This window comes from Rana temporaria, chromosome 3 (genome assembly GCF_905171775.1).
Source record: "Rana temporaria chromosome 3, aRanTem1.1, whole genome shotgun sequence".
Classification (NCBI taxonomy): Eukaryota; Metazoa; Chordata; class Amphibia; order Anura; family Ranidae; genus Rana; species Rana temporaria.
Window position 1 is genome coordinate 236,843,702 of NC_053491.1, and position 13,110 is coordinate 236,856,811.

Here is a 13,110-nt window from a genome sequence, read left to right on the forward strand (position 1 = left end):
CGCCGCCCTCCCTCCTGACCCCTCACCTTCAATCCCAGGATCCGCTGCCCCATCTGCGGCCCGGGACCGGCTCGGGAGGGTGTCAGGAGGTAAGATGGGAGGGAGACCAGCATCTTCCTCCTTGCTGATCTCCCTCCAGGCTGTGAATGCAGAAGTGACGTGTATTACATCTGCATTCACCTGTCAGTCATCTGGCTGCTATAGCCAGAGAGAAGAAGCAGATCTGTGCTTCATCAGCTTCTTTTGGGGTCCCCAGGTGACATTAGGGGTCCTAGAGACCCCTAATGTCTCCATAAAGAGGACCTGTCAGTGTACCTGTGCTATTATATAGGGGGATTTGTATTCCCCTATGTAATAGCAATGACATCAAGTGTAAAAAAAACATAAAGAGTGAAAAAAAATAAGTAACTATAAAAAAAGTTTTAAAAAAAGCTCCAAAATGTTTAAGTCCCCCACGTTTACGCACATATAAACGTGGATGTTTATTTAAGGGGGGGGCGAATTTTTTTTTTCGCCCCGGGCGTCCATAACTCTGGTTACGCCACTGATTTGTAGGGCATTTATGTTATCTCTGCAAATACACATCAGCAAAATGCTACCTAATTTATTGCTATCAGATCATTTACCAGTGTGCAGCTTAACAGTCTCAGTATACAATTCCAGAAAATCTTTTAAATGCTGAGATATGCAGAACTAAGTATATATGTAAACATTCAATTGGTCTTCATATTTTTTCTATGAATGAAAATAGGATTATTTGTATTATATTACAATTCTAAAATAAAATAAGCAAATGATAGAGCAGAAGGGCACAAATATTAGAGATCCATTAGTAACATAATATGGCAATCTTCACCTAATGTACACAGTCTGATATAATATTAACTTGAAATATCCTGTAGTTTCAACTCTATTGGAGATCACATTGAAACGCAATCATGAATAAAGCAGTTGTGCTCCTTATTCTCTGCAGTTTGTTTGGTAAGTACATTATTTTTTTTTGTCAGCTTTGCATAGATTAGGGCATTTTTAAAACCCCCAATAGTTTTTTTTAAAACTGTGTCCTATTAAGTAGTTTTCTCTTTACTTAGGCCCCTTTCACACTGGGGCGGTTTGCAGGCGGTATTGCGCTAAAAATAGCGCCTGCTGTTTCTCCATGTGAAAGCCAGAGGGCTTTCACACTGGAGCGGTGCGCTAGCAGGACCTCTCCAAAAGTCCTGCTAGCAGCATCTTTGGAGCGGTGAGAGGAGCGGTGTGTTTACCGCTCCTTCCCATTGAAAGCAATGGGAAACCGCGGCAATGGGAAACCGCGGCGCATTACCATACTCTGCTGCCACTCCTGTGGACCCAGGATGCACAAGGGCATGGTGGGTGTCAGTGTGTAGGAGGGAGGAAGAGCGGAAAACATGCCTATACTGGTCTCATTTCATAATTTCCGGGTTCAGCAGAGGTGTCTAGAGGTGATATTGGTCTAATAGGACCTGAAATTTCAAATATGCTATCACATAGGGGGCTATTATACCCATATGTGATAGAAATAAAGTAAACAAAAGGAAAAATAACACGTAATCAAGTAAAAACACATGCTTTGAGTGCACCTAAGTACAAAAACAGCAATTGCATTACTCATATTAGGTATTTCTGCACATTCCAGAGTAAGAGCAATAATTATTGGGCAACCATTCATTGTTAACTCCAAACTGATTACCTGTAAAGGTTTTTGACCACTTAAGCCCCGGACCATTTGGCTGGCCAAAGATCAGGCCACTTTTTGCGATTCGGCACTGCGTCGCTTTAACTGACAATTGCGTGGTCGTGCGACGTGGCTCCCAAACAAAACTGACGTCCTTTTTTTCCACAAATAGACCCTTCTTTTGGTGGCATTTGATCACCTCTGCGGTATTATTTTTTTGCGCTATAAACAAAAATAGAGCGACAATTTTAAAAAATTGCAATATTTTTTACTTTTTGCTATTATAAATATTCCCAAAAAATATATATTATTTTTTTTCCCTCAGTTTAGACCAATACGTATTCTTCTACATATTTTTGGTAAAACAAAAATCGCAATAAGCGTTTATTGATTGGTTTGCACAAAAGTTATAGGGGCAGATTCACAGAGCAAGTACGCCGGCGTATCTACTGATACGCCGGCGTACTTTCAAATTTCCCGCGTCGTATCTTTAGTTTGAATCCTCAAACCAAGACACAACGGCATCTGGGTAAGATCCGACAGGCGTACGGCTTCGTACGCCTTCGGATCACAGATGCAATACTTCGGCGCCCGCTGGGTGGAGTTTGCGTTGTTTTCCACGTCGGGTATGCAAATTAGCTTTTTCCGACGATCCTCGAACGTACGCACGGTCGTCGCATTCTCTTACGTCGTCTCTAGTCGGCTTTTTCCGGCGTATAGTTAAAGCTGCTATTTTGTGGCGTATAGATAGACTTGCCATGTTAAAGTATGGACGTCATTGCCGCGTCGAAATTAGATTTTTTTTTTTGCGTAAGTCGTCCGTGAATAGGGATGGACGTAAGTCACGTCTAAGTTAAAAAAAATACGTTGTTGCAGCGTCATTTAGCGCTATGCACGGTGGGAAATTTAGGAACGACGCATGTGCATTTCATTTGGCGCGGAGACGCGCTTCATTTAAATGAAACCCGCCCCCAACCCGCCCAATTTCAAATACGCCACCAGAAAAACACTACGCCGCCGTAACTTACGGCGCAAATTCTTCCTGGATTCGAATTTACGCCAGGTAAGATACAGTGGCGTAGCGTATCTCTGATACGCTGCACCTGTCCGATTGTCTGTGAATCTGCCCCATAGCGTCTACAAAATAGGGGGTAGTTTTTTGGCATTTTTATTAATCTCTTATTTTTACTAGTAATGGCGGTGATCAGCGATTTTTATCATGACTGCGACATTATGGTGGACACATCGGACACTTTTGACACCATTGTGGCACCATTGTCATTTTTACAGCGATCAGTGCTATATAATGCACTGATTACTGTTAAAAATTACAATGGCAGTGAAGAGATTAAACTGTAGGGGGCGCTGAAGGGGTTAAGTGTGACCTAGGGAGTGCTTCTAACTGTTAGGGGGTTTGGCTTTCCGAGACACGTCACTGATCGCTGTTCCCGATAGCAGGGAACAGACGATCAGTGACATGTCACTAGGCAGAATGGAGAGATGTTGTGTTTACACTAACATCTCCCCGTTCTTCAGCTCCGTAACACAATCGCAGGACACTGGCGGACACCGGGCACGGTCATGGAGCAGCGGAGCGCGTGCGACCACACAGTGGCAAATTAAAGGGGACGTACTTGTACATCCATTTGCCTGTCCATGCCATTCTGTCGACGTTCATCTGCGTGCGGCGGTTGGCAAGTGGTTAAAGCCTATGGATGATTTTGAGTACAGTAGTTTGTCATAGTTCATATCATAGTTTCAAGGGCACATGCAATTTTAAGGCTTGACATGTTTGGTATGTTTCTCACACAACTTCATCTTTATGTGTTACCAAAGTGTTGGAAATATATTGTGCACATCAAAATTCATTTGTATTATTTACTGAAAATATAGAACTGATAAAAATGTGTGCTAATATCATGTGATATAAAAAAGATAATACAGTATATAATATTTGAGTGTTTTAACTAATCTTCAGGCCCAAAATAGATATTTCAGATGTGTGCAAAAAAATGCAAAAATGGGCGTGACAGCAAAAGGGTTAAAGGATAAATTTGTCTATCAACTAAGAACTATTTACATTTCCTTTAGGCTCCCTTGGCTAAAAGCCACTCCACTTCCACATCAATGCTTCCACTTCAGTCCTTTGTCACTGGCAACACAAATCTTTCTGATTTAGTTGATAGGTTTATAAATCTCAATGGGGCCCTAGATGTTGGATGAAGAAGAGGATGGGAAGTAGTATTCAAGTATGAATCTGTGGAGGGGTTGGTCTGTGTCTTTTAGCCAGGGGGGCTGGAGAAAACAGGTAAATGTACTTAGTTTAAAAGTTCACTGTAAACGCTGGACTTCAGGTACAAAAACCTTCACTTAAAGTGGAGTTCCACCCATAAATATAACATTACATCAGTAGTTTTAAAAAAATGTCATTAGTCCTTTAAGAAAACAAAAATATTTTTTAGATGCCTTCAAAGTGTTGTTGCTAGGCAGAATAGTTAATCTTCCCTCTTCCTGCACCTAGGTGCTTAAGCTTCCTAACCTACACCGCACAGACTCCTGGGAATGTAGTGGGTGTAACTTTCCAGGAGTCTGTGCACTCCCCAGTCTCGAAGAACAGGTGCTGAAACCTGATCTGAAAACTATTACATTGCTTTTACATTGCTTGTGCAGCACTGAGCACGTGCGAGATCTGCAAGGCTGAAATACAGGAAGTCATACAGTCTGGCTTCATGATGCCCACACTTAAGATGGCCCCAGTCAATTTCTATTTTATAAAGTGTCTAAATGCTGTAACAACCTAACAAAACGGACCTTAGTTTACAGACTAACTTTACTAGAATACATTAAGCTTGTGTATTACAGGGGTATTTATATTTAAAAAGTGAAATTGTGACCGGAACTCCGCTTTAAATATATTCCTTGAAAGCCATAAAAGTATATAGATCAACGTTGCTGTTGCAGTCACAGATATTACTTTACAAAAGTAATCATCATTGTGCTGCACAGCCTGTGCAGAGAGTAGAGCTGGTTGACTGCAGGAAACTAGAGCACAGGGTGGATACAAGACCAGTCACCCTGCACAAGGTTTGAAAGAGTAGCAGCACGGACCAGTCAGTATTACAAGAAGCTCCCATACAGATAACTTATGCCGAGTACACACAACCTTTTTCATGACGAGAAAAATTCAATTTTTTAAATTGTTAAAAAATATCAGAAGTGATCGGCAGATAACTCTGATCCAAGCGCACAATGGTATCTTTATAAGAACTTTGAAGCAGTAAAAAGCAGCTATTATAATAAAACAGAATACAGGAAAACATATGTGTTATTAACGACTTGCCGACCAGCCGCCGTCATTCTACAGGGGCAGGTGGGCTCTCCTGGGCGAGAGCCCGTAGCTCTACGTCGGCTCTTTTAGCGGCCACTACTCGTTACAGAGCAGGGACCGGGAGCTGTGTGTGTAAACAGCTCCCGGTCCTGTCAGAGGGGAAATGCTGATCCTCTGTTCATACAATGTATAAACAGAAGATCAGTGTTTCCCCTAGTGAGGCCACCCCCCCCCACAGTAAGAACACACCCAGGGAACATACTTAACCCCTTCCCCGCCCCCTAGTGTTAACCCCTTCACTGCCAGTGGCATTTTTATAGTAATCCAATGCATTTTTATAGCACTGATCGCTATAAAAATGCCAATGGTCCCAAAAATGTGTCAAAAGTGTCCGAAGTGTCCGCCATAATGTCGCAGTACCGAAAAAAATCGCTGATTGCCACCATTACTAGTAAAAAAAATATATTAATAAAAATGCCATAAAAATACCCCCTATTTTGTAAACGCTATAACTTTTGCGCAAACCAATCAATAAACGTTTATTGCGATTTTTTTTTACGAAAAATATGTAGAAGAATATGTATTGTCCTAAACTGAGGAAAAACATTTTTTTTATATATTTTTGGGGATATTTATTACAGCAAAAAGTAAAAAATATTCATTTTTTTCAAAATTGTCGCTCTATTTTTGTTTATAGCACAAAGAATAAAAACCGCAGAAGTGATCAAATACCACCAAAAGAAAGCTCTATTTGTGGGAAAAAAAGGACGCCAATTTTGTTTGGGAGCCACGTCGCACGACCACGCAATTGTCAGTTAAAGCGACGCAGTCCCGAATCGCAAAAAGTGCTCTGGTCTTTGGGCAGCAATATGGTCTGGGGGTTAAGTGGTTAAAAAGTTATCATTAAAACATTAACAGCGCTACAGCGCTTGAACAGGCTCATGAGCTATTTAACTCATAATCTGCAAAATAAAAAATTAAACTATTGGTACAAAATATCCCTATAGGTAATCTCTATCCAATAATTTCAGTCACTCAGAGTCCCATTCCAAAACTCAGTCCAATATGACTCCTTGAATGACAGTTCACCCTTCACACATCTCTGGTAGAGTTTACAGGATGCAACAGCAGATCCTGTCAGGATATGCAAATTTCACTCTGCCGTGCTCCCCTTATGGTGTTGTACTCACCAGATTGTAGATGTTACCAGCATGAATAAATCCAGCCAATACAACCCGTCTCAGCTACTCTCCTCCTGGTGTGTGTTGGTGATATTCATTGGGTGTAGTCTCCTTTGCTTCCCTGCATGTCCGCTGTTCTGCACGCATACAGTACACCCAATGAATATTGGACTGAGTTTTGGAATGGGACTGAAATTATTGGATAGAGATTACCTATAGGGATATTTTGTACCAATAGTTTCATTTTTTATTTAGCATTTTTTAAAACTGGTCGTGAAAAACGGTCATGTGTATGCTCCAGAACATTTTTCTCGACAAGAAAAATGGTCCTTAAAAAATTATAACCTGCTAGTGAAAAACAGTGGTGTGTACGCTTTAACGAGGGGGAAAAACACGCATGCTCAGAAACAAGTTTTGAGAAGGGAAAATTAGCATAAGCAGCCCAAAGGGTGGCACCATTCGAACTGAACTTCCCCTTTATAGTGCCGTCGTACGTGTTGTACGTCACCGCGCTTTGCTCAAGCATTTTTTATCATGAACGTGTGTATGCAAGGCAGGCTTGAGAGGAATCACGTCGAGAAAAACTATGGGCCAGATCCACAAAGAACTTACGACAGCGTATCTATTGATACGCCGCATAAGTTCTACGATGCGCAGTCGTATCTTTGTTTTGTATCCACAGACAAGATACGCCTGAATGTGGGTTAGATCCGACTGACGTATGTCTTAGTACGCCGTCTGATCTAAGGTGCATATTTACGCTGGCCGCTAGGTGGCGCTTCCGCGTCGAGTATGCAAATTAGCTAGATACGCCGATCCTCAAATGTACGTCCGCCCGGCGCATTTTTTTATGTTGTTTACGTAAGGCTTTTTTCGGCGTAACGTTACCCCTTCCTCTATGAAGCATACACAATGTTAAGTATGAACGTCGGGACAGCGTCGAATTTCCCGTCGTTTACGTCATTTGCGTAAATCGTTCGCGAATAGGGCTTTGCGGAAGTTACGTTCACGTCGAAAGCATTGACTATTTGCGACGTGATTTCGCGCATGCGCACTGGGATACCCCACGGACCGCGCATGCGCCGTTCGTTCAAAACGTCAATCACGTCAGGTCACGAGTCATTAGCATAAAACACGCCCACCTCTTCACAATTTGAATTAGGCGCGCTTACGCCGGCACATTTACGCTACGCCGCCGTAACTTAGGATGCAAGTGCTTTGAGAATAGAGCACTTGCCTCTCTAAGTTGCGGCGGCGTAGTGTAAATGAGATGCGCTACGCCCGCCTAGATATGCGCGGATGTACGTGGATCTGGCCCTTTGTTTTTTTCTATGACATGAATAACTGTCGTGTGTACGCGGCATTAGAATACAAATGTCCCTTTGTATAGCATTTTAATTTTTTTTTGCCTGGAGTTCAGCTTTAATGTTTTAAGAATGAAAATTAGGGAAAAGCAAAAGCTTGAAAAATTTTTTAAATAAAAGGGTCATCAAACTGATATCTAAAGATGTTCATTTTGTTTCTTCTAGCATATAAAGTGTGTGGCTTCACTGAGGAGAACAAGCCAAACCATGTACAACCATGTGCAAATAAAATACCTGGCACTTCTTGCATTGCATCACCAGCTGGGGTATCAGTCTGGTTCAGTTTTAATAATGGCAATTGCAGATGTTTTGATTATTCAGAAGAAATGATTGTATACAATCCACAAAAAACATGCAAAAGTATTTTATTGTGCCGCATGCTGCATACTATGGTAAGTATGCATAGTTTACATTTCAACCCGGTTGGCACTTTACAAACATCTTTTCAAGCACAATCAAAAGGTCAAGATAAGCAGCCATCAATTTCAATGGTAAAGGATCAAGACAGTGAAAAGCTTGTTACAGGTAGGTTACTCAATAATATCTAATTATATTTATAATATTACATTATAACTTTCATTTATACAATTTAAAGCAGATCTGCACCTTAAAATCATACCCCTGCATAGTGAGTGAGAAAGATAGAACTATAGTATAAATGCTAATCATTGTCTAGGAATCCTATGACCTCTTTCTCCTTTAGTTAACAGTTATTTGACCAGTCGTGTGGCATAAGTCGTTTTGCCTCCTGCTGAAGGAGAAAATGCTGTCTGAATTCAGATCCTCCCCTTCTGCAGATTTTAAATTACATAGTTGATAAGGTTAAATAAAGACACCAGTCCATCTACTTCATCCTGTGTGGGCATGTGTGTTCATGTTAAAAATCATATCCAATATAGTATACTGTGTTTGCCAAGATGCCCATCCAAGAGTTTTTTGAAGCTATCAATACTTCCTGCTGACACCACCAATTATGGAAGCAAGTTCCATATCCTTACCGCTCTGACAGTGAAAAAATCCCCTGCTCAGTTTAAACTGCTTCTCCTCCAATTTCATTTAGTGGCCATGTGTCTTCTTATATTCCCAGAGACTGAATAGTTTATTCCCTATGCTAGAATTACCATTAAGATATTTATATATTGCTATCATATCTCCTCCCACATTCCCACATGTCCATTTTCCAGGTAGAAGTTTAATGTTTGTAGTCGTTCCTCATAATTGAGGTCCTCCAGTCCCCTTATTAACTTTGTTGCCCTTCTCTGGGCTCTCTCTAGTTACAGTGCATCCTTTACACCCTTTTCAATGCATGCTAATATTCTGCTTGCCTTGCTTGCTGCTGCTTGGGATTGCATGCCATTGCTGAGTCTGCCATCTACTAGGACCCCAAGATCTTTTCCCCTCCTGGATTCTCCCAGCACCTCCCCCACCTCAGCGAGTAACTTGCATTCATATTTTTAGCCCCCAAGTGCATAACTTTAAATTTCTCAGCATGAAACCTCATTTGCCATCTGTTTGCACTCCTCTTAATTTTATTGGGGTCTTCTTGTAAGGTTTCTGTATCCTTTTGTGAAATGATTGCCCTACTTAGCTTAGCCGATATGCTCTGACCTTGCTTTTTTACTGTTAATATATTTTTAAAAATCGTAAGGATTTTTTCTTCTCTACCTCACTATGGTTCTCTTGTGGTCTACTTTAGCAGCCCTAATTGCATCCTTAACCACCTCCCGCCCGCTGTATAGGAAAATTACATCTGCTTGGTAGGTTCTTTTTGTGCTCTTGCACTACCCCAGCACTACTTTTTCCTATGATTTATTCTGAATATAATTATCCTGTGATTGCTGGTTCCCAGTTGTCCTGTATTTCCACATATCTGACCAGATTTGTGTTATTTGTAATTAATAGATCTAGCAATGGATTCTTCTTAATCTGAGCATCCACCAATTGGCACATAAAGTTGTCCTGTAAGGAATTTAAAGCTGAGTTTCACCCAAAAATGGATCTTCCACCCAGTGCAGGTGACCCCTGACATGCCACATTTGGCATGTCATTTTTTTGGGGAGGTAACAGATACCCTCCTGGGACACTGTGACGCTGGAAGGAAGTTCACCTCTCCCCCCTCCCTCTCGGCAATGATCTGGGACACGTCCCTGCTAATTGAGACACAGTCTGCACTGTGTGAAAGGGGCCTATGAGTATAAAAATTCCCATTACCTTTTTGTGCCCCCCTTCCCCAATTACTTAATTTTGGTCTGTTGTCAGCACCACCATTCCACACTGATCTTCAACAATTCCCCAATCTTTTGAGTTCTGGAGGAGGGTACTGAGAACAGCTGAGTGATAGGCCATCAAATTGTTGGGAGGTGAGAGAAGGATGGAGCAGGGGCAAGTCTTATTGGGCTCTGTGTGTGTCTATGGATGCACACATCACTGGCTGGGAATGCACAAACATGGGTGTCTCCTTAACAGTCGGCTTTAAAAAAAATAAGTAAATGATTCCTCATACAATGTAAAGTACACAAACTATAACTAATATTCATGTAACAGTTTTTTCCCCCAAAATTTTAGATTCATCAAAACCCACTAATATCAGTATATCCTGCCTTTCAAAATTGTTACAGGTAAGCAGGACTCCTTTATATAAATTGTATTCTCAACAGAAGATTACAGGCACATCATAATGGGCTAAGTAATGTGCAACTTCACCCAAAACTGCTTTGTAAATTTAGATTTAGGCCCTGTACAAACGGCCTGGAAACCTATCAGGAAAAAAACTTTGGTTTTCCTGACGGGATTCCTGGCAAGCTTGTCTTGCAAAGCCATGCATACAGACGGCCATTCAAAAGAACCGCTGTTATTTTGAATGGCAAAAACGCGGTGGGCCCCGTACACACGAGAAGACATGTCCGATGAAAACAGTCCGCGGACACACCATCAGACCAAAATCCCCACGGACAGAGAACGCGGTGATGTAGAAGACACCAACGTACTCAAACACGGAAGTGCAATGCTTCCACGCATGCGTCAAATCAATTTGACGCATGCGCGGGATTTGGGGACGCTGGTTACACGTCATAACCAGCAGACATGTCCGATTAGGTGTACTAACCATCGGACATCTCCGACGGACATGTTTCCAGCGGACAAGTTTCTTAGCATGCTAAGAAACTTTTGTCCGCTGGAAACCTGTCCGCTAGGCCGTACACACGGTCGGACATGTCCGCGGAAACTGGTCCGTGAACCAGTTTCAGCGGACATGTTCGACCGTGTGTACGCCGCCGTGGCGTCATCGACTACGAGCCGCCGCTTGTCACATTCGATGCCGTCGTCGCCATCTTGCTACACCCCACACTAAACTTGTATGCTACCGCGCATTCGTCAAACTCTTATCAAGCATGCACGGGTTTACCGGGGACAGGTAAGCATACGGACGACCGGTTTTCTCGGCAGGAAACACTCTGCCAGGAATCCAGATGGGAAAATAGAGAGCAGGGTTCTCGATTTTCCTGTCGGGATTTTAGGCTGTTTTCCTGATGGGAAAACTGCTAGGGAGCATACACACAGCCAGGATTCCCGGCCAAATGCTCTCATGGCAGTTTTCCTGCCGGGAAAACCGGTCATGTGTATGAGGCTTTAGAGTTGGAAAAGGTATGAACGTCTGCTGACTGGTTCTCCATCAAGGAGATTTACTCTAATGCCGCGTACACACGATCGGAATTTCCGACAAAAATCTTTTGTCGGAAATTCCGAACGTGTGTAGGTCCCATCAGAAATTTTTTTGTCGGAATTTCTGACTGCAAAAATTTGAGAGCTGGTTCTCAAATTTTCAGACGGGAATAGTTCTTGTCGGAAATTCCGAACGTCTGTATGTAATTCCGACGCATAAAAATCCTACGCATGCCCAGAATCATTGAACTTCATTTTTCTCGGCTCGTCGTAGTGTTGTACGTGACTGCGTTCTTGACGTTTGGAATTTCTTACAACATTTGTGTGACCGTGTGTATGCAACACACGTTTGAGCTAACATTTCGTCAGAAAAAAATCCACGGTTTTCTTGTTGGAAATTCCGATCGTGTGTACGCGGCATAACTCTCTGTCCCGAAAGATAGAACAATAGATAATTGGGAATCTCCCAAAATGAAAGGAAAGTCCACCAATGATAATTGTTACTGGAACAGATATCCCCATTCAGACAATATTTCTTACACTCCTGTGCCAATTACAATGGCAAATTTCTGGATTTCTTTTTACTTTCTTTGCTAGTGACAGTGTGATTGAGATAGTTAGAGAGGGATGATCTTCCAAAGAGGGATAGCTGCTGCAATAAAAACCTAATAAAGGTAAGCACTTGCCACAAAATCACATACCTGTACGTCACTCTGCTACAAGTGGTTGTACCGGGGTGATACCTGCAGCTGCAGGCATCACCCATGTACCATTTTTCAGAGCAGACGGTCGGCTTTCTTGTGATGACAATAGATTAGGCTAAGCAGTCACTTGATCATTATCACAAGCAGCGAGAGGGGATGTCCCCACAGCCTTCCGCCGCTCTGTCCGGACTCTCCCATCCCACCGGGAGGTCTGAGCGACCAGCCGACACGTCAGCTGGAATCGGCTTTGATTTAGTCTCTGATCTAGAAACCCTGAAGCGACGTTACAACGTCACTTCTGGTTTACTGGAGCCTTAAAGGCGCCATATTTTCAAAAAAAACAGTGACAGCAATAAAAGTGATCTTTTTTTTTAAAGGGACAGTGTAAAAAAAAAATTCAAGCGCCCCGTGTTCATGCTCCAAGGTAAGCGCATATGTAAGTCACGCCGAAAATTTAAACATTGTTCAAACCACACATGTGAGGTATCACCGTGATCGTTAGAGCAAGAGCAATGATTCTAGCACAATGCCTCCTATGTCCCTTTAAACGGGCAACCATTAATTATTTTAAAGCATCGCCTATGACGATTTTTAAGTACCGTAGTTTGTCGCCACTCCAAAGCATGACATGTTAGTTATATAGTGTTTGGGGGTTCTAAGTAATTTTCTAGCAACAAATACAGATTTTAACTTGTAAGCAACAAGTGTCAGATAAAAGGCCTGGTCTTCAAGTGGTTAAATACTCTGTCCAAAGCTAGAAAGGGTTTTGCTCAGATATTATACGTCCTCCACAACTCTCCGATTTGGGTTAACCAAACGTGGTTTAAAAGAGTGGAAACGCTATTCCGTGAACTAATGTGGAAAGGAGGGCAGGCCAGAATCGGGTTGCAGACCATGCAGCTCCCGGTTGGGGAGGGAGGGATGGCGGTTCCACACCCAAGAATTTATTTCCTGGTGTCTCAGCTACAGCATATTGCAGGGTGCGGAATCCCAAGTCCAAGCAAGGATTGTTTTAGACTAATGCTAGTAGGGGCCCCGCACAAAACATTGGTAGAAGTTCTGAAGGCAAACTCATTTGCCCATAAGTGTCCGACCATAAACTTACTTAACAAGGTGTGGAGGACAACAAAGGCTCTATTGGGATACCTAGGAGTAACCGAATTTGCCCCCCTTTGGA

The 13,110-nt window shown here is 42.3% G+C and overlaps 1 protein-coding gene across 2 annotated transcripts in view; it reads left to right on the forward strand.

Moving 5' to 3' along the window:
* The first annotated feature begins 877 nt into the window (after positions 1-877).
* LOC120932245 overlaps positions 878-13,110 on the forward strand; it is a 44,891-nt gene continuing 32,658 nt past the window's right edge. Inside the window, exons 1-3 of one of the 2 annotated variants that reach the window (XM_040344494.1) lie at positions 878-981; positions 7,732-8,091; positions 10,111-10,184. In XM_040344494.1, the coding sequence (XP_040200428.1) occupies positions 939-981; positions 7,732-8,091; positions 10,111-10,184 (477 nt within the window). In that variant the 5' untranslated portion in view covers positions 878-938. The remainder of the gene's footprint in view (positions 982-7,731; positions 8,092-10,110; positions 10,185-13,110) is intronic. The other variant, XM_040344495.1, reaches the window with a different exon arrangement.